The sequence below is a fragment of the Camellia sinensis genome, chromosome 11 (assembly GCF_055761805.1).
Source record: "Camellia sinensis isolate YWXY chromosome 11, ASM5576180v1, whole genome shotgun sequence".
Lineage (NCBI taxonomy): Eukaryota > Viridiplantae > Streptophyta > Magnoliopsida > Ericales > Theaceae > Camellia > Camellia sinensis.
In genome coordinates, this window is record NC_138971.1 from 165,332,008 (window position 1) to 165,354,083 (window position 22,076).

General features: G+C 37.7%; 3 protein-coding genes across 3 annotated transcripts; 1 reads left to right on the top strand and 2 right to left on the bottom strand.

Annotated features, from left to right (window-relative positions):
- Window positions 1-1,636: 1,636 nt before the first annotated feature.
- Window positions 1,637-3,643, top strand: LOC114310934 (uncharacterized). Its single transcript, XM_028257034.2, has 2 exons — window positions 1,637-2,675; window positions 2,789-3,643. Exons 1-2 carry the CDS (start codon window positions 2,616-2,618, stop codon window positions 3,383-3,385), a joined length of 657 nt encoding a protein of 218 aa, XP_028112835.2. The 5' UTR covers window positions 1,637-2,615; the 3' UTR covers window positions 3,386-3,643.
- LOC114310933 (uncharacterized) lies at window positions 3,596-14,071 on the bottom strand. Its single transcript, XM_082896020.1, has 7 exons — window positions 13,574-14,071; window positions 5,244-5,303; window positions 5,047-5,129; window positions 4,683-4,747; window positions 4,564-4,597; window positions 4,206-4,276; window positions 3,596-4,081 (listed from the first exon to the last, which is right to left on the bottom strand). The coding sequence occupies exons 1-7, from the start codon at window positions 13,863-13,865 to the stop codon at window positions 3,991-3,993; spliced, it is 696 nt and encodes a 231-aa protein (XP_082752146.1). The 5' UTR covers window positions 13,866-14,071; the 3' UTR covers window positions 3,596-3,990.
- A 911-nt stretch (window positions 14,072-14,982) lies between these two features.
- On the bottom strand, window positions 14,983-20,180 carry LOC114312041 (glycine-rich protein). The gene is made up of 7 exons (XM_028258221.2): window positions 19,858-20,180; window positions 17,133-17,563; window positions 16,861-17,027; window positions 16,701-16,781; window positions 16,457-16,532; window positions 16,267-16,353; window positions 14,983-15,497 (listed from the first exon to the last, which is right to left on the bottom strand). Exons 2-7 carry the CDS (start codon window positions 17,542-17,544, stop codon window positions 15,259-15,261), a joined length of 1,062 nt encoding a protein of 353 aa, XP_028114022.1. The 5' UTR covers window positions 17,545-17,563; window positions 19,858-20,180; the 3' UTR covers window positions 14,983-15,258.
- Window positions 20,181-22,076: the final 1,896 nt, after the last annotated feature.

Here is a 22,076-nt window from a genome sequence, read left to right on the forward strand (position 1 = left end):
TGCAACTTGATTATCATTGATTGAATTAGTGAGATCCATCATCTTTCTATCTCTTTTTAGGCAATAAATTAGGTGATAATGAGATATTTATCCTCAATGAATGACGTAGAACAAGAAAAATCAATACTTGTAAGATGGTTAATTGTTAACGTGGATCGTACGGTTGGTAGGTAGGAGAAGAGCCACGTGTCAGTTTCCGTTTGGAATTTATATGCTTACGCACGCGGTGAACCTTTTCCCTATTTTTGCTGCTTCTGCTTTATTTTCAATTTCAATTTGACAATTTCAACCTCCCTTCCCTTCCCTTCCCCTCCCCTTCTGGATGCTTCTCTTTTGTGCCCCACTAGACGATCAAATAATGTTTTAAAAAAATTACTTTTATATTTTGTAATAAAATTTGATATACTTTTTGTATGTTGTGATGTTTTTATAATAACATTAACCATAGCTCACGGTCTAGATCATTGAAATTAATTTTAAAATAGACTTATTAAGATATCAATTTGAAAGAGTAAGGCATGGTAAATTGGTAAATATCACGCTCAAGTTTTGACAGTGCCACTGTCATTTTGAGGAAGAAAAGGGGTGATGTTGAAAGAAATTTTGGAAAGAAAAAGGTACTTCAAATGGAGGGAGAAGAAAAAAAAAAAAAAAAAAGAATCAGGCAAAAATAAATAGCTAGTGAATGAAAATGATGTACCAACTTCTCAAATTCCAACCAATTCAAAAAAAAAAAAAAAAAAAAAAAAATCTCAAATTACAACCTAATTAATAGAAAGAATACAACTGATGAGTTCAACCCAGTACTAATATGAGAACCATTAAGAACTATACATCAAAATTAGAATCACATTGGTTTAGGGTCGAGATGATTGTATGATCAGATCATTTACTTAGTCTACTCATAAAGAATGAGAAAAGGTAACTGCTTGGTATGGTAGCTGATTGTGCGGATATTTGAGAAGTTGTTATTTTAATTTTTGACTATTTTAGCAGGCTAAAATTTTTATGTTTGAGAAGATAGTTAAATTTTTTTGTAGTTGAATGTAATGTTTGTAAGAGAAAATAAAATGATTATAAATTTAATGTGACATTTTATCTTATTAACTATTTTAACCTATTTTGTCTTAACTCTAGTCTCTAATGCGAGTCAAAACCCCCCAACCTCTCGACGCAGGTCATACCGTTGGACTACAAGCAAATCATTTACTTGTGTGGTTCAATGTACATCTTATTTCGACTCCAAATCACACAACTGTTCATCTAAGCTCAACAAACCCATAGTCAAAACAATGGTAAACAAACAACAGCTTTGTTAGGTCTTCGTTTGGGTTGATAGCGAACTCTTTATACACTAGCTGGGTATTACCATAATCTGACCAAGAAGTCTTAAATTGTGTTTGATTCATAAATTTAGAAAGAAAAAAAAAAAAGAAAAAAAAAAGAGAGTAAAACATGAGTAAAATATAATTACATTTTATTTATATTTTATGCATCTTTTTTATTTCTAAACCTGTCTTCAAATTCATGAACCAAACCAACAATATTATATTTTGATTAAACACTCATCAATTTTAGCAATCCACGTCTCAATTAATCAACTCCTTTATATAGTAGCTGGGTATTACCATAATCTGACCAAGAGGTGACAATATTATATTTTGAGTAATAATTACTCATAAAACTATCCAATAAAATATTTTGGCAATCCAGGCCTCTATTAATGAGCACCTCCTTTATCTGTTTTTATCTTCGTCATACACGCTTGCTTTGTTTGTTATTTTTTATTTTTTATTATTTTTAATTGTTAGGATAAATTACATTGATGGCCTCTCTTTAGATTAGAAAAATAAAAAAATAAATTTCACTAATTTGACATAATTATATTTGATTTCTTTAAGCTTTTAATTCACATTTGTTTATCATATGATTAAAAAATTGATGTTATCTTTTTTATATTAAAATATATATTTTATCTTATTTTTTTTTACATCTTTATTTATATTAATTTTAATCCATTTAATCTTACTGAAAAAAGAATTTAATATAATTATATCAATATTACGAGTCTTATGTTGTGTTTGGTTGAGAGATTTGAGAAGAGATTTGGAAAAAAAAATAGAAAAAATAAGTGAAATGTGAATAAAACATGCCTAAATTTCATCTAGTTTCACACACATTTTTCCTTTCCCTTTCTAAATCCCTCAACTAAACACAACATTAATGTATTTTCTCAAAATTAGTATAATTTACCGTGGTTCTCAAGTGAGACGCACCATGTGACGTGGACTTTGCTTGATATTTTTTGGGAATGTTTTTTTGGGTGGAAAGAATTATCCTGTTATTACATTCTAAACTTAGAAAACCAGAAATAGTTTTGAAAAACAATAAACTAATCCATTGTAATCCCAATCCACACGTCGGATTTACGCGGGTGAAATGTCAACTGTCCGACAAAGACCCATTCTCAGGAGGGCATCACTTTCTCTCTCATTTAAAAACCCCATCTTTACACAATTTTGCACACCAATCACCGTTTTCTATCTCAAGAAAAGAAAAAAGAAAAACACAACTTGAAGACCAAGAAAAAAAACAAGAGCCAAGAACAGGCAGAGATGAAGCTAGTTTGGTCCCCAGAGACAGCCTCAAAAGCTTATATTGACACTGTCAAATCTGTAAGAAACCTTCAAGAAAATCTCATATAGATATAGTTTGGTAATGTTTTGTTTTTGTTTTCGTTTTCCATCTATAATGAAACTGTTTTTGATCTGTTTTCATGTTCATACAGTGTGAACTTTTCCAAGAATCAAGCGTAGCAGAGCTCATTTCAGCCATGGCTGGCGGGTGGAACGCGAGCTTAATCGTCGAAACATGGTCACGGGGTGGAGCGATTGCAACGAGCATCGGACTGGCTGTTGCGAGCCGGCACACTGGTGGGAGACACGTATGCGTGGTCCCGGACGAAGACTCGAGGTCTGAGTACGTTGAAGCAATGGAAAAGGCTAATAATAATATTTTGCCTGAAGTTGTTGTAGGCGAGCCAGAGGACGTGATGGGAGGGTTGATGGGTATAGATTTCTTGGTGGTCGATCGTAGGAGAAATGACTTCGCGAGAATATTTAGAGTAGCAAAATTAGGTCAAAGGGGCAGTGTTTTGGTGTGCAAGAATGCTAGCTCAAAAGCAGCATCGAGTTTTCGATGGCGCGCTGTTCTTGATGGTGGATCAGGCCAGCTCGTGCGCGCCGTGTTTTTACCGGTAGGGAAGGGATTGGACATCGCACATGTAGCGGGGAGTTCTGGTTCGGGCAAGAGTGAAAGACGATGGATCAAGCAGATTGATCAGCAATCAGGAGAGGAGTACGTTATTAGGAAGCCAAACAAGTAGTAACATGCCCCCTTCAAGACTGTTTGGTTGAGGGAGATGGCCAAAATCAAGGCTAGGGTTCAAGGATGAGCACTCTCTATCAATCGTCACCTAGGGAGTGTAATTTTTATACTACAATTTTTTTCCCCTTTTTTGATTCAGTATGTATATTATTAAGTTTTCCATTAGTAATTTTTTAATTCCTTCTTCCTGTAGTTTGACATACTAGGATCTGTAACGTCTAATGAATATGAAGCAGAAATCATGTCATTTACACAATGGAATCTCTCTCTCTCTCTCTCTCTCTCTCTCACAAACACACATTTGTGTGGTGTGCATAGTTTGAAAATACCTAACCTTCGAAACCAGTTAGGTTGAATTTGAATCTGGGTTTGTGAAATAAAAAGAAAAGGAAAGGGAAAACTGGAAGAAATCGATTTTTTTTTCACTTTTTCCTCTATAAATCCCAAAATTCAAATTCCGCCTAACTGGTTTCCAAGGTTGGTGATTAGATCCCATCAACTACATGTTGTTCATCATAAGCAACTACAAAAGGTTTCCAAGCGGAAGATAATGAAGCTTACATGTGTAGAAATGTCAGTATACAAGACCTAATGATCTGGTGATCAGTCCCAACTCTCTCGGCTTCTTCTGAAAGCTTTCTTCTCTGAAAGAGCCTTCTTGCTTTGAAGCCTTTTCTTCTCTCCAATCGCAGCCCTTTTACAAAAGTGTAACGAGAGTATTAATTTGACCACCCACATGTAGACATTAGACCGTAGTACAGTAGAATAGCATGCAGCAAGACGATAACAAATTTGCAGAGACATAAAGCAACTCTTACATCGTGGCAATTTTTTTAACTTGCTCTTCTGAAGGAGGTGGGGGGACATACGAAGCCGCATCAATGATTGCCTGTTTTATTCATTTCCAAAAATAAAAATATATCAAGAAACAAAACTAGCTCCAAAACATCACTTGTTAAGACAATTGACAGCATATCTGTCAATGGTCACAGGTTGAACCACTTGCAGCACTTATTGGTTGAAAGATGACCAATTAGGACGTTCACTTCAAGGATGTGCCAAAATATATTTAGGTCCACACTTCATGGTAACTGTCACCATTTAAACCATGCGGAGATAGTAGATGCATATTACAATTTCACAACAAGAAACTATAGTCACATGCACTCTCACTACCTGTAGTTTCTCCAAAGCATCTTCAATGTTACCCCTGAAGAACAGTAGCATGAAACCATTTGGTTTAATGAGAAATAAGAAAAATTAATAACAGAAAGGAGTAGTGGGCATAAATTAACTTTTGTGTTCTGGTCTTTGTCGAAGAAATCACAAGCTCCCCATCTTTGTTGATCCGATTCTTTTCCTGTTCAGAACAAGAAAAGGTAAAGAGTACGATAGCATCTTCAACAATAAAACCGGCATTCCTAAATGAAAATGTGACATAGAAAGGGATAAGTACATTTTCTTTAAACCAAGACATATCTAAAATTGCAAAAATCTCTAGCAATTTAGAAAGCATTACAAGGTAAAGATGGTTTGGAGGAGTGTAGATATATTGGGTAGACATGCTGCAGCAGGGGACTAAGATCCACAAATATGTAAACCAAGGAAATCTTGAATTTAGCGATGCTCATAAGATGACAATGAGTTTGAGTAACTAACCGTTTGCATAATCCTCTCCCTAACCCTCTCACTTAACCAATAGGCAGTTTTAACATTAAACCGCATGTCCACCTTGGTGTTCACTGCAATAAATGGAAAAATATAATAATAAAAAAATGGCCATGGATAAATAGCGGCAAAGATGGAAGAGAATCACAATTTAAAATGTCAATTGTAAAAGACAAAATTTTCCAGACCTTTATTGACATTTTGACCCCCAGGCCCGCCACTTCTAGCAAAGTTTACTGTAACATGGTCTGAACAATAGAAAACATAATCAATATAAACGATATTGAAATATAAAATATACTGCTTTGCCATGAACAAGTAACTATAGAAAAGGTGGCACAACTTGAATTTCAGAAAATAAACAGTCTCTATAAGAGATTGCTGTAAACAAAAGCCACTACAAAGAAGTTATGGGAGTTGCGAAGGAAGTTTCGAGCTTATATTGGTCATTTGTTGAGAACAGGAATTGAACTCTATGAGATCTAATCTCCCGTTGTTCCTCGGTAGCTCAGTGGTAGAGTGGGTTGGTTGTTAATTGATTGGTCATAATTTCAAATCCTGCTTGGGGATATTTGAAATATGATAGTATCAATCCAATGAAGCACGGACACCTTCCCAAGGCCTATATATCAGTGTTGGACATGTGTCCGACACTCTCCCTAAGGTGTCCCCTTTTTTTATGATTTTTTTTTTTGCAGCCGGACATGTTTTGGACAGGCTCAGAAACGTTTTGGACACCACAGGGTGCAAAATATAATTTCTAAAACTTCTAAATGGGGCCAAACTGTAAAAAACAAAAACTGATAAAGAAGAGAGAGGAGAAAATTGAATCGAAGAAGGAGAAGAAGAGAAGAACAAAGAAGAACCTGAACCTGAACCTGTTGAAGCCTAGATCGAGGTATGTCCTTCCTTTTTCTTCTTTGCTTCGTTTTCCTTCGTCTTTCTTTAGTTCGTAGGTCGTCTCTCGCACTTTGTCTCCTCTCTCTCTCTCTCTCTCTCTCTCAACCACATACTTCGTTTCCTCTCTCTCACTTTTTCGCAGGTCTTCTCTCTCTCTCTCTCTCCCTCTTTTTTTTACAACAAAAAATCTTATTTTTTTAATTTATATCTAAGCCCCTCTTTTTTTTTTCTCTTTTAATTTTTTCTATTTTTTTAATTACCTTTCAATGAACTTTTTTTTTTTTAAATTTAGACATAATAAAAAAATAAAATTAGATATATTTAACGTGTCCCTAGCGTGTGTCGTATCTCCTGTTTTTTGAAAAATTGTGCGTCCACGTGTCCGTTTCGTGTCCATGTTGTGTCCCGTGTCCGTGTCCGTGTCCGTGTCCGTGCCTCATAGTATCAATCTAAGAGAAGACCTGATGTCTCTTTCGGTTTTTTACCAACATCTTCTTTTGTCTTTCTTTAACAGAAAATTGCAGAATTAAGAGACCGATTTGGCAACTATAATATCTGCATCAAGTCAAAATGGATTCCAACATGGTAAAATTCTCACCAGAGCTTTTCAAATTGTAAATAATTAGAGTGGTTCATGGGAATATGAAATGCTAAACAAAGGGAGCCGTGTCGATGCTTGGGTGCGGTGAAAAATTGGCAAAGGTTTTCACATTTTTCTGAACGAGCACGGATAAAGAAGCTAATCCAAAATTATAAGTGTAGGGTAACTTCATGGAATATAAGAACTTTAACTAGTAAGACTATGAAATTAGTAGATGTCATGATTAGGAGAATAGTTAGTATAACTTGCGTACAAGAAACTAAGTGGACGGGTAAGAAAGCTCGGGAAATAAAGGATACCAATTTTAAACTATATTGTAGTGGCAATGATAGACACAGGAATGGGGTAGGAATAATAGTTACCAAGGGTCTTGTAGAAAATGTAGTTGCGCTCATTAGGAAAGGTAAATAGGATTATGTTTAGTTAAACTAGTTATTGGTGAGAATATAGTGAACGTTATTACTGCATACGCCCCTGTTAAAATCCACCTACTCTCCACCTACTTCACCCACTTAAACCTACTCCACTAAACCTAACCCACTACACCACTACCACCTCCACTTCACCTACTCCTTACCTACTACACACTCACCCTCTTCTATATATAGGAATCATGAATCATTGTAATAGAAATCAATATATCAATCAATAATAATACATACAATTTATTCTCTCTCTTTCTCTATACATTATTTCTTACATGGTATCAGAGCTGGTTTAAAACCTAGTATTTTCGCTTCCCCGGCGGGCGGCAACCTCACCTTAGCCGCCCGCCGGACCTCAACCTATTCCACTGATAAAATCAACAAAGATTTGTGCAACTGTAGTCATGTGTGAGGCTGATGGAGAAGAATTCTTCACCTCATATGACGAGACAGTCTGGAACTGGAAACACTGCAACATTCTGCTCTGGAATTCTGCAGCAGCTAGATTATAGCTTGGTTGAGTGCCAAGCTTTGGTTCTTCCACCCACTCTTGAACTTGCCCAACAAAGTGTGAAGGTTCATGCTTGTGTTAGAGGGACTAGTGTGCGCGAAGATCAGCGCATTCTCTCCAGTGGGGTTCATGTTGTTGTTGGTACTCCTGGTCGTGTGTTTGACATGTTGCGGAGACAATCACTTCGCCCTGTTTACATCAAAATGTTTGTCTTGGATGAAGCTGATGAAATGCTGTCACGAGGTTTTTAAAAATCCAGGTTGGGGTGTTCTCAGTTGCTGCCACCCAAAATCCAGGTTGGGGTGTTCTCTGCCACAATGCCACCAGAGGCTCTTGAAATCACCAGGAAATTCATGAATAAGCCTGGAAAGAGAAAAAGCTCATGCTAGGATTTGCGAAGTGATTCGCTGCAGGAATTTTGGCTTTGGATGAAACCCTTACCATACTCCACTCATTCTCTCCAACTGTTCTAACTTTTTATTTTTATTATTATTATTATTATTATATCAAATAATCAATGCACTCATGTTCCCCACTAACAGTGTCCACTTTTGACCCAAACCATTTTCAATCCATCATTTCTCCTTCACCTTTTGCACCCCACTCACCGACTCTCTCTCCACTTTATCACATGGGTTTGTCCCTCTCTCTCCTCCATTTGATTTCAAAAATCACTTATTTTTATTTATTTTTTCCAAGTCACTTTTCCTCTTTTTTAAATACCCCACTTTATTTTGAAACAATCGCACTGATGTTTTTCATATAATCCATCTATAAATATTTTTTATCTATTTTCTTTCTCCCTTGTTTTCTTTCATTTTATTTTTATTTTTTCAACAAAACACTCCCAAAACAAAAACAAAAAAAAAAAACAAAAAAAAAACAAAAAAAAAAAACAACATTTTACAAACTTGTCATTTCTTCATGCCGGGGATCAACCCCGATCAGCTTTTTACACCATAAAAAAAAAAATAAAATAAAATAAAAATAAAAAAAAACACAAAACAAAACAAAACACAACCAACACAAATCGGAACAATGGGATTTTTCTTCTCGCCTATTCTGCCGGTCTTTTCTTCTTGCCACCGTCTTGGGCGGCCCTTGCCGGTGTTGCCTCCGTGTTTCCCACTCCACTGGGCATGATCACTACTCCCTGCTCCTCCACTGCAGCATATGGCGGCCCTCCAAATCGGAACATCACGGTGGCCTTCCGCTTCAGCTCCTTGTTTTCTGCCTTTAGCACACTTATCTCTGCTCGCGCATCCTTATACATGCGTTGGAGCAGAGCCAGCTGGGAGTTTAACTGTTGCACCTCATTTGTCCTGCTCTGCAGCCGGTGCGACAAATTTGTGACCGCAGTCATGGTTTCCACGCATGACTTCAGAGTATACTGATTGGCCTCAATATCAGTTTGCACCGCCATTTTTTGCTCCACCGACCGCATCGGAAAGTTCAACGGAGCAAACACAGAGGTGTTTGGTTGAGGTTCACTGGCCACCGCACCAGTTATTTCTCTTGTGGACTCATTCAGTTCTGGAAAGAGCGTAAGCAGCCCACGGGAAGAGGAGGCCATGTTCTGGTTAGCTGGACGGGAAGAAGAGGCCATGTTACTGAGTGTTTCAGAGACGGGTTGGTTACAGAGTGTTTACAGAGTGTTTCAGACTGCAAAGGTTCAGAGGTTTCAGACTGGTTTGTTATGCTTCCAAGCCTCAGCCTCCGCTTCGATTTATAAAGACCCTGCCGAAGCGGCAGCCACGCGCATCGCGCGCCTCTTGCCACCAGACGACAAAACGGGCGCGCAAGCCAAGGCGCCCACGTGCCTCGCCATCATGTCCGGCACACCTTTTGATGAATTGGGCACGCCTTTTGATGGCACGCCTTTTGACAACATTGGGCACACCTTTTGAGGGTGCAACTTCTACAACGGTCCGACAAGACTCTATAAACTGTCCCGACATTGATTCCGGTTAGCTCCTTTATGGGTCCGACAAGACTCTATAAACTGTCCCGACATTGATTCCGGTTAGCTCCTTTATGGGTCCGACAAGACTCTGTAAACTGTCCCGACATTGATTCCGGTTAGCTCCTTTATGGGTCCGACAAGACTCTGTAAACTGTCCCGACATTGATTCCGGTTAGTTTCTACAAGGGTCCAGCAAGACTCCGTAAACTGTCACAACAACTGTCACAACAGTGTCTGTTACAACGGTCCGACATGACCCCGTAAACTGTCTTCTACATCGGTCCGACATGACCCCATAAACTGTCTTCTACATCGGTCTGACACGACCACACAGTGTCTGCTACAACGGTCCGACATGACCCCATAAACTGTCTTCTACATGGTTATGACACCCCCATACAGTGTCCTCTACAACGTTATGACACCACCATCCAGTGTCTTCACCAATGGTCTGACACGACCATACAGTGTCTCTTATCCTTTTTTATTTTTATGTATTTTCTTGTTTTGTTACTCTCTCCAAACTCAAGTTGGTTAGTTCCTATCCCCCTTGAGTTTGCGGGGGGCTGTTAAAATCCACCTACTCTCCACCTACTTCACCCACTTAAACCTACTCCACTAAACCTAACCCACTACACCACTACCACCTCCACTTCACCTACTCCTTACCTACTACACACTCACCCTCTTCTATATATAGGAATCATGAATCATTGTAATAGAAATCAATATATCAATCAATAATAATACATACAATTTATTCTCTCTCTTTCTCTATACATTATTTCTTACAGCCCCCCAAGTAGGTTTAGATGATTAGACTAAGAGAGTTTTTTGGGGCCAAATGGATGAGATATTACTAGAGATACCCATAGGAGAGAACCTAGTTATAGGTGATGATTTCAATGGCCATGTAAGGGGTTGTTTGGGAAATGCTAGATTAGTATATTTTTTGACTTTTTACACACAAAAAAAACGTGAAATATAGGTTGGGTTGGGTTTAAAGTGGTGTGGTAGAAAGGTAATGTGATCCAAATAAGATGATTGTGACCCAAATAGGATAATATGCTAAAATAGCATGTGCTATTTTAGCACATGCCAAACAAACACCAAGAATAGATAAACTAGGTTACGAGAGGGTATATGATGGGGTATTGTTTTGGTGATAGAAATAAGGCTGGAGAGAGCATTTTAAATTGTGTTGAATTCTGACTTGGTGGTGGCTGATATTATATATAAGAAAAGAGAGGAGCATTTAATAACCCTTAAGAGTGGGTCAATTAGAAGCCAAATATATTACTTTCTAGTAAGAAGAGTGGACCGTCTAAAATGCAGCAACTGTAAGGTGAGTCCTGGAGAAAGCCTGACGTCTCAACATAGAATTTTGATACTAGATTTATGCTTTAAAGGGCAATACCAAGCTAGGAAACATAGTGGGTGTCGCAAGACAACATGGTGGGACCTAAAAGGGGATAAACTAGAAATATTTAATAATATAATGGATAAAAAAGGTACTTGGGACTTGGAAAATGATGTTAACTCTATGTGAAACCCGATGGCCAATTGTATAAGGAGAATTTCAAGAGAAGTTCTTGGAGAGTCGAAAGATAAGGGATCCAATCTTAGGGAACTTGGTGGTAGAGGGAGGAGGTTCAAGCGGTGATAAAGATGAAAAAATAGTGCTTTAAAAAGTGGTAGAATGATAGAACTGAGGAAAACTTTAAGAGCTATAGATTGGCTAATAAGGAGGTCAAAAAAATAGTGAGGGAGACTAAGTTGAAGGCTTATGATGACCTATACATTAAAATAGATAGTAAGGAGGAAGAGAAGAAGATATACAAAACAAACTGGTTAAGATAAGAGAGAGGAAAACAAGAGATTTTAATCAGGTTAAGTGTATCAAGAGTGAGGACTCTAAGATGTTGGTGAAGGATGAAGAGATTAAGGAGAGAAGTAAGAACTATTTTGAGAAGTTGTTAAATGGGGAACATGGAGGTAGGGCAAGAGGGGATGAAGTAGGCAGTAATGAGAAAAACCAGGACTATAGGTTCAATCATTGCATTAGGAACTTTGAAGTGGAGATTGCACTTTAGAAGATGAAATCCAATAAGGCTTTAGGACCAGATAATATCCCTATTGAAGCCTGAAAATGTTTGGATAAGAAGGGAGTTGTTTGGTTAACTAGGTTATTTAGCAAGATTTTGTTGAATGCCAGAGAAGTGGAGGAAGAGTATATTAGTGCCAATATATAAGAATAAAATAAATGTCTAAAACTACAACAACTATAGAGAAATCAAACTAATGTGTCATACACTTGATCACTGTCATTTCTAACTAGAACTCTGGAAATGCTGTTGAATGATCATTATCTAGAAAGGAAGTTCGTTTGTGCTTATGTGATTAGGTACTTATATGAAATGAATTATTCGTTATCCATCATATTAGGACGTGAATAAGTTAGTTTCGACACATCTGTAAATGTGCTAATCTATTGTGCTACCTTTATTAGAATGTCAAGACGTGGACGTGGACGTGGACGTGGTGGTTGTAGGCATGGCAGGCCTTGGCGGCAGGAAGTGCCATTACTGGATGATATTCTAGTGCAAGAGGAGGGAGTTGGTCAGGCCAACGTGGCCGAACTAGCAACGTCGATTGCGTGATATAACAAAGGTATCGAAGAATCAATTTGGGTTTATGCCTGGGAGGTCAACAATGGAAGCGATCTATCTTTTGAGGAGAGTAATAGAAAAGTATAGAGAAAATAAAAGAGACATTCTTATGGTTTTTATCAATCTTGAAAAGCATATAACAGAGTGCCTTGAGATATAATCCGATAGGTGTTAGAGAAGAAAGGGGTGACAAAATGTTACATTGATGTGATTAGGGATATATATGAAGGTGTGGTAACCACTATTAGATCGCCTGCTGGAAAGACGAGTGAATTTCCAATTACTGTAGGGTTACACCAAGGATTAGCCTTAAGTCCTTATCTTTTTGCTTCAGTTATAAATGAGTTGACGCGAAATATTCATAATGATGTGTCATGGTGTACGCTTTTTGCAAATGATATCATGTTAATGGATTTGACTAAAGAATGAGTTAACACTAAGATGGAGACTTAGAGAAAAGCACTTGAATATAAAGGATTTAGGATAAGTAGAACTAAGACAGAATACATGGAGTATAATTTTAGTAAAAGTAACAATGGAAGCAAAGGAGAAATGAAGATTGAGAACCAAGAACTACTTAAGAGTAAACATTTTCGTTATTTAAGATCGATTATTACAACAACTGGAGAGATTGGAGTAGATGTGGTCTATAAAATTAAGGCGGGGTGGCTTAAGTAGACAAGTGTGTCTAAAGTACTGTACGATAAACGAGTACCCATTAGACTAAAAGTGAAGTTCTATAGAACGGCTATTAAACCAGCGATATTGTATGAGACGGAATATTAGGCAACTAAGAAATAACATGTAAATAAGATAAGTGTTTCTGAGATGAAGATGCTAAAGTGGATGTGTAGCAAGACTAGAAAAGACAGAGTTAGAAATGAGTATATTTGAGAATACATAGGACTAGTATTGATAAAATATAAGTTGAAAGAGAATAGATTGAGATGGTATGGTCATATACAACGGAAACTAACAGAGACAAGCGAAGAGATACAATACAATGATAGTAGAAGGTAGTGTTAGAATAAGGGACAGACCTAGATTGATATGGACTAGTGTAGTAACTAGATATATGAATCTCCTTAATTTGACTAACAAAATGGCGAATGACTAGTGCAGTGAATAGAGATAGAACTGTTGCTTGGACGTTAGAATTGAGCAGCTTACCAATACTTTCACAAAATCTTACACTTGGCTTATACAATCAATTCATACCAAAAACTCAACTTAAAATAGCAATTGAATCACGAAATCACTAGGTTAAAATAGCAACTGAGATGATTCATCATTTTACACAGCCAACGCAATCAATCAAAACATTGTGCAAAAGTGAGAACCAACAACGAATTTCAAACTCAAAAACAATAAATAAATAAACAGTTTCGAGACTTAATTTTTATATTCATACCAAAAACATGAATCGTGGAGTTGAGTTATTGAAGCTACCTAGTGTGATTTTGGGGATAGGTTCGTTGCCGGCCGAAGAAGCTCTCTCTTCGGCCTCCATCATGAGTTGCTGAACCTGAGACATCCGCGACGGCGCCGCCTTCTTCCCGCGGTCGCCGGAGTCCGACGCGGCGCACCGGACGGAGCAGTGGCTGATCCTCCTCCACCGGCATGTTAGGCCGATGGGCAAACTGAAGCTGGTCAGGGATGTACGGAACATGCATACAGATAACGAAGACATTGACGGAGGACTGAAGATTTCTCTGGCCATCGTCGTTCTCATTGCCGCCATTGGTGTTTCGACCAAACGCTTACACTACGTTTGGTTTGGTTTGGTTCGAGTGGCTTGGGGAGAAAAGAAATGAAATAGAGAGAAATCACTTATTTGAATTATTAAATAGAAGAGAAAATTGAGAGAAATATTTCTCTCATAATTTTTTTTTTAATCTCTTCAAAAGTTTAGACAAATTATATTATTTAGTTTTGGAGGAATATTTCTCCCTTCATAATTTGGAATTGAGAGTGCTGTTTAGATATGTAGAGCTTCAAGTTTCGTTTTGATAATTCAAAATGTTTTATTTATTAAACATTTTACGTATTTTATAGATATAATATTTAAGTCAATTCGATAATCATAATGCTTAATTTACTGTGTTTGTTACTAATAAAAATAACACGTTTTGAAAAATAAAACGTTTTAAATTATCAAAACGAAATCCGTATCACACTACTTTATTTTGTTTGAATATAAAAAAGAAATAAAATAGGTTATATGTGGATTTTTTTTTTTCCTTCTTTTTATTGTAAATTTAAATTTTCAATACTCTGTATTTAGATGATAATTTATGTAGTTCCAAAGCTTTGTATACATCAAATTTCTTTTCCCATCAAATCTCACCAATTGCATAAGTTTTTCCAAAAAAATAAAACATGATTTCTACTAGTTTTTATTTCTCTTCAATCACAAAGTTCTTTTTATTTGATTTTTTTAATTTCACACACCAAACCCTGCAATCCAAATGAATTGTAATTGTGAATTTTGCCATGAAAACACAATGGCCTGTTTAGTTAAGTTTTCTTTTTCTTTTTTCCATAAATAAAATTAAATTAAAATTTTTAAATAACCATACCATTTTTAAAATTCATGGGGGCAGTGGGGTTTATGTTTTGGTTCAGATTTGATGGTTCAACATCATAGTTCCACGTCTTCAACTCTACTTTTATTTCCAGCCACAATAATGTGATTTGAACCTTTCTTTTCCCCTCCAAGAAGTAAACTAGTGGAGGAAATGAAACCAACATCTGTTGGCTTTGTCTCATTTCACACCTGCAATTTCTGAGTTTTGGCGGACTTCAAATAAATAAATCAGCAGCAGTCATTGGGGATTATAATTCTTTCAAGAATCTTACAATCAAATATAGCCACATGGCTGAAATATAAGCAACATTAAAATGTTTCAGTCAGACATTAACCCACGCCGACATTAAAGATATCAAAACACACCCATTTGAGAACTGATATTGCTAATGACATGCAACCATGGCCTTCTCAAGACAAAGCAAGCCTACTACTGTATGAGACACATAACAGTGTCCTAAACAACATAATAACAGGACACAATAGAAATATGAGTCCTTGAAAACTAGAGATTGTGCGCCAAAAACATGAGGGGGAGGTGAACTACTCAACGCTTCCTAGCACGATCCATGTTAACAGCCTTTGATGATCTCGGTTTCCCACCAGACGAGGAACCTGCTCTATCTCCAACATCAGCTTTTGTCCTCCCTGAATGCTGTGAACGTGAAAGCCCTGCTCTCCCACCAATATCTGGTCTCACGCTCCCCGAATGCTGAGGCTGCTCAGTCGAAGGGAGAGCCCAACCACCCCTGCCTGCTGGCCCGTCTTGTCCATTTGTCACCAACCCTAAAAATAAATTACATAAGAGTTAACAATTTTAAGTAACAAGAGTAGACACATGAAATTGCATAACTCAGAATCTAACCAAGAAGAGTTTAGCAGCTACAATGGTCAACAGCAAATAAAAAGTAGCAATTCATTCACATCAATGTTCAAAATCTTTGCAAAGAACACCAGGAGACAACTAAATTTCAATTGATAGGAAACGTGACTATCCAAATTCCAGTGGATAGGAAACATCAAAGGCAAAAAGGGCAGTAGCTTGTGTGCACAAAAGACCTCCATACTGAAGACTCAAGTAGCATAGACACCATGTCCATAGGATACCAACACTTCATGCGAACTATTGAACACACGCATGAGCATGTGATGCCAACAGGCAATTAGGTAATTTCTATCTTGCACTGATAGGCCATAGCACTGCAATGTAAAATTTCTGTGTCAATTGCATCTAGCTAAATGCGTAATTGCTATCCTCATCTTAGGAAAAGAAATCAAACGGAATCATGTAACAACCAGAAAAGGGCTACATATGGTGCCATGGCAATAATAAATATTATGAAATACAATCTCTCTATAAGAGTTGGAGCATATATAATATAACCCAAAATGTATTTGGTAGCCTATAAATAATTTAATTTTCACAGAAAACCAGAGGCGAAGACAGAGAATGTGAAATAAACCACATCACCAGGATACATGTGATCCTAGAGATTGATAATCGCTTGAATACACATAGGAGGAGTCAATGCAGAAAAGAAATTCTTAGACATACCATCATGTACATTGAATCCCTCACTCCAGCCTGGTAGATGCTTTCTAGCATTTCCCTTCCAAGCTTCTTCAAAACCAGATAGCTCCTCTGACATTCAAAAATAAAATAAAACATCTAAACATTAGACAACAAAACAACCACTGTCTGCAACTTCTAAAAACACAGTTGATCACAAGATGCTGGTAAATACCTTCATTAAGGTTGTGCAAGGTCTGCATTGTGCCCACCCTACCATCAGAACTCAATTTCCTAGCAACTGTATGGCCCTACAGCATATCAGAACCATTTTATTTTCACATTCTAGAGATGAGACAGTATTGTCATTCCACAAATAAACTCAACCCAGGGCATAACATGATTAGTGAAAATTGATGACATAGCATTTATCAAATACCTTATCATGGATACCCCCAAAGACCTGATGAGTTGCTTACCTTATCATGGAGACCCCTAAAGACCTGATGAGTTGCTTGACGACTAGCTGTATCAGCTTCTTTACTTTCTTCAAATGTCAACTAAAAATCCATGCAACGACGACATAAGAAACCCAGCAAACCAACAGTGCTTTTACTTGGAAAGGCTAAAAATACTTACTCCGTCACTCCCTGTCCTCCTAGTTCTAGATGAGGTGTAATATGCTCCATTTGCACCACCATAAGTAACACTGGAGCTCTGAAATGAGAAGCTACGAGTTTGGGGCTGTGACTGTGTATTGTTCACCCTGCTGAAATTCATGTGCTGCATTTGCTTACTCTTTCTCCCTGCAAGAACATTACATTAATCACCTTACACTGGAGACAATGAAATTAACAAGCACAAAAAGAAATCAAATCATTACATTAATTAAAATATAGGAAAGCAAATACCTTCAGCTTCATCATCTGGGTCCTCGACATAAGGTTCTTTGCTCAATCTGCCATGCTTTCTGGGATTACCTTTCTTCTTCTCCTCATCTTGTTCTTTTTCCTCATCAGAGTTCAATTCTTCAATAATTGGCCCCCTAGATCTATTGGGCTGGGGGACTTGATGTGGTACTTGATGTTCAACAAATCCAGATGCATGTGCACCTGTAAAAGGATTCCCAGTGGGGCCAAAAATGCTAGACTCAAACATGCCACCAATTGGGCGTGTGAAGAAAGGATCATCAAAAGGGTTCCTTCCTCCAAAGAAGCCAGACAACATATTCCTATGATCTGCAACACCGCCAAACCCCCCAAAGCCAGCAAAGGGGTCACCAAAATTAAAAAAAGGATCCCTGCCTCCTCTGTTCCCCTGCATTTTCCAGGTGCTGTAGTACCTGAAAAGCAGCAACAACAGTACATGAAGAAATGAAGTCCCTAATTAGTGCAAATCCATATATTCAATCCAAACCACAAGTTAAGTGGAAAGCCAATCCACCAAAACATCACTAATGACAACCTCACTTAAAAAAAAATTACAAATCTATACTATAAACACTCAAGGTTGTTAAAATCGGGATCCTAAGTAGGATCGGTGCGAGGGTCTGGTGGATCGGATCGTAAGATCGGTGCGAGGGTCTGGTGGATCAGATCGTAGGATCGGATCGAGGATCGTAAGATCGGATCGAGGATCGTAAGATCCTACTTTCTATTAAAAAAAAGATAAAAATTAAAATGACATATATTAAAAATAAGGTGAAAAATCATAAAATTTATGATCCTACTTGCTCATAAAATTTACGATCCTACTTGCAATCCTACCTACGATCCTACTTGCGATCCTACCTACGATCCTATACGATCCCATACGATCCTACACGATCCCATGCGTTCCTACACGATCCTACTTGCGATCCTATTGTAACATCGATCCTACAACGATCTGGATTGTTTTGGCAAAGTAGGATCGTAGAATCGTACGATCCAACGATCCGGATCGCGATTTTAACAACCATGTAAACACTATAAGGCAGCACCCCCACCTGGTGGTGAAGCATGTTTTTGAAGCCCTGTCACATTTTGTATTCCCAAAAAAATCCAAAACAATATATTAATTCATTGTCTGATTTTTTTTTTTTTTTTCTTTTTCAAACCACTTAAGATAAATATGTAACTTGATTGATAGATGGAATTACATCACTAACCATCAAGTCTCTCCCTTTTTTATCTCTCCACTTCCAGTCTCACTATGTAGTCAACTCATTATCCCTCTTCTCACACTCTCATACAGTAATGTAATGTGCGGTTACGATTATTTTTTAATTATAGTACATAAAAACCCAGAATTAAAACCCATAAATGTAAAATCCAAAAATAGATAAAATCATGCTCACAGTGCAAAAGATTCTCATATTACGGCTAAAAGTCAAGGGGAACAAATAAATTTGAATTATAAAAGGACAAGGGGCATCACTTATAATGAATAGCAAAACCCTCTGAATTTTGTGTGTTACGAAATCAACTTCTTCTGAGCACAACAGCTACAATCCTAAGCATAAATATTGAATTAATATTACCTCAACACTACCAAAGGGAAAAGGGATAACTACAAAGGGAACAGGGGAAAGGAAGTGTAATTGCACTATATTCTCGTGTTTGGGAATGCAAGGGGAGCCTGGGAGAGGAAGGGAAGGGAAGGGAAGGGATGTATGGGTTTTATTATGTTAATATAAATTAACAAAACATAAAATTACTTCTCAACAAAATGGGGCCAAACAAATAATCACCAACTCCTTCTCTTCATTTCATCCCAGTTGGTGAGCGGAGCAAAAAATATATATCTGAAAGGGTTCCAGAACCGCTACAAACCTATTCAGACATTTAGGAATCCAAACAGGGGGCGCACAAAACTCGAACCTGTCAAAGTCCCCAACCCCATCACCTACATCTTAGTCTTCAATACAACACTTACAACCTTAATTAAGGGCTGCCCAATTATTCTTACAATACCTATTATAAAAACACAGAAACCAACCACTTTGTAAATTGAATCAATTCCAACACTTTTCAATCCATAAAACCCATAATATTTGTTTCATCCTATTGAATCCTAAATTTCCAACCTTCCTTGACCTAAATCCAGCACAAAACCAATTATAGGGGGCATTATTACAAGCTTCTAATACTATACTAGATAAATAACACAATAGATGGTGTTCCCAATGTCTGTTTCTTGTTCAGTTGTGTGTTACCTAAATAAGACCTAACCTTAAAACTTCGCTGCGGTAGATTTTCCCCCTTCGGAATAACTTGATAAGTATATATTAGCACACTAATCATGAAAAATGAGAGAAACCATTGAAACACCAATAAATGAATTTAAAAAAAAAATAAAAATAAAAATAAAAAAATCCTAAATTCCTGAATCATAGATCGCACAACAACCATTTTACCCACTGATCACCGTTAAGAAACTAACTTGCCAATCAAATTAAGTATCTAAACAGGTTTCCATTCAAGGAATGGTTCCTCCCAATGAAATCGACGAAACCCTAAATCGAACACGAATACAAAAACTTGTAGATTAGACATGGGCATGATCGAACAATCAATATCTCATCAAACCATTCCAAAAATTAAGTTCGATATCATGAAACTTGAAGCGATCATCGAATCAAACGGATTTACTTACCTTGAGCGAAGGAGATATGGAAGTTCTAAGAAGAAGGGAATCCAGGGAAAAAGAAAATCCCAATTCGATTTCGATTTAGGGACTTTCTTGATGATAAAGGGTTGGGAAAATACACCGACTCTACGTTTTTAGAGAGAGAGAGAGAGAGAGAGAGCGAAGGAGAGAAGGGAGATATCATTCGGAACGTTCTAGTCCACGGTAGATATGTCCTGGTATTTGTGACTCACCCACACGTGTCATTCAATTTAATTTATAAATAACTTTTTTTATATATAATTTATTTAATTTCCAGTTAACCATAAAAAAAAAAAATGCAAATTTACCTAGAAACTTCATCCCATAAAATTATGTCTCAAAAAGTCTCATCAATTTTTTTTAAATAATTAATTTCACAGTAAGATCTTTCCACTATATTTCTTGGAGATTCTTAGATAACATTACGTTTAGTTTTCAAATGTCAATATGCTTAAATTTGGAGAATTTTAATGTAAAATTATTCATAGCATTCTAATGCATGAACTACTATTTTATTAAATTTTTGCTAAATATATCATTCTTGAAATGTAACAACGGACATCATTGTTGTGTATGCATTATTGTCTTACTAAACTTTTATTAAATATATTATTTAAGAAATTTTAATGGAAGATTGTCTACGTCCTTTTAATGTGTACAATTATTTTATGAATTTTTTGTAAAATATATTATTCTTAAAATATGATTGACACAGGTAAGCCCATAAAGAATGTAACTCACCACTTAGGGTTTAATACATAATTCAAATACTAAAACCCAACGTTGCTGGGGCTCAACGTAGCATTAAGCACCAATGACATCTAAACATGTGGCAAGAGAAAGACAAGCCACATAAGCAGACAAAGATCCTGCAAAATTATTGCACTGCACATCAGCCATTAATGGAACTCCTCCCAGCATTTATTGCGATAACCCCTTCCCGTTGGACCAGAACGACTTCACCATGAACAATGTAAGCTAGAGCATAGACTTTCAGCCAAGGTGACAGGTCGAAAGGAGCAACGAAATGATTAGCAGAGGATATAAGCAGTCATTGAAGACAGAAAAATGTTAAGCTTTCCATCACTAATCTATCTCTACATACCATCTCTCTTTCTAACTAACTCGTCAGAGGGTTCGCTGGGGGACTTCCCGTTCCCCGTTGAACTCTTGTACAGGTCTCTCTGCGGGCTTGGTACCTCGGGCACTGATTTGGGAAGCGTGAATCAATCCGACCCGTTCCATCTGGAACGGATCGTCATCCCCCAACGCATCTAGTCTCATGGTGGGCATATCCTCTCGAGCCATCTCTCTGGTATGCCTGTGTATAGCTTCAGACGCTGGTACAAGGTAGTTCACAAAATATTGCAAAAGTGTATCACTCGACACAAAAGAGTTTACTTTTGGAACATTTTGATTTTTGGCAAAAAGATAGGTAAAGCAGATAACACCAAAAAGCCCAAAGTTTGCCTGTATTCCAAGGGTCACAATTAAAGTTCGACAGTTTAAAAATTTTAAAAAATCCGCCAAAACCGTCTTTTCAACACCCTATGTTAACCTACCCCTTCGTTTCTTGCCCAACGCCTAACCTCCCCCATTACGGGATTACGCCACGTGTACAACCACGATCCACTACCCATTTCCCTTTCCTGTCTATTCCACTTCACTTCACCACATGCCCCGCCGTCCCTCGAGCCCCGCGCACCGCTACTCACTCTTCGCGGTCGGCCCTCCTCACGGTCGGTCCCTCCCCTCGGTCACTCTTCGCGATCGGCCCTCCTCACGGTCGGTCCCTCCCCTCGGTCACTTTTCGCGATCGGCCCTCCTCATGGTCAGTCCCTCCCCTCGGTCACCCCTTATGGTCGGTCTTCCTCACGGTCGGTCCCTCCCATCGGTCACCCTTCGAGGTCGGCCCTCCTCACGGTCGATCCATCCACTCGGTCACCCCCTGCTGTCGGGTCACTTTCCGGTCGGTCTTCGCCCCATCAATCTGTCACAACTGCTATTTTTTTCTTTATTCCCTTCGTTGGACTAAAACTGCACTTGGGAATGAGGGACTACAGACACGGGTAAGCCCATAAAGGATGTAACCCACCACTTAGGGTCCAATACATAATTCAAATACTAAAGCCCAATGTTGCTGGGGCTCAACGTGGCATTAAGAACCAATGACATCTAAACATGTGGCAAGAGAAGGACAAGCC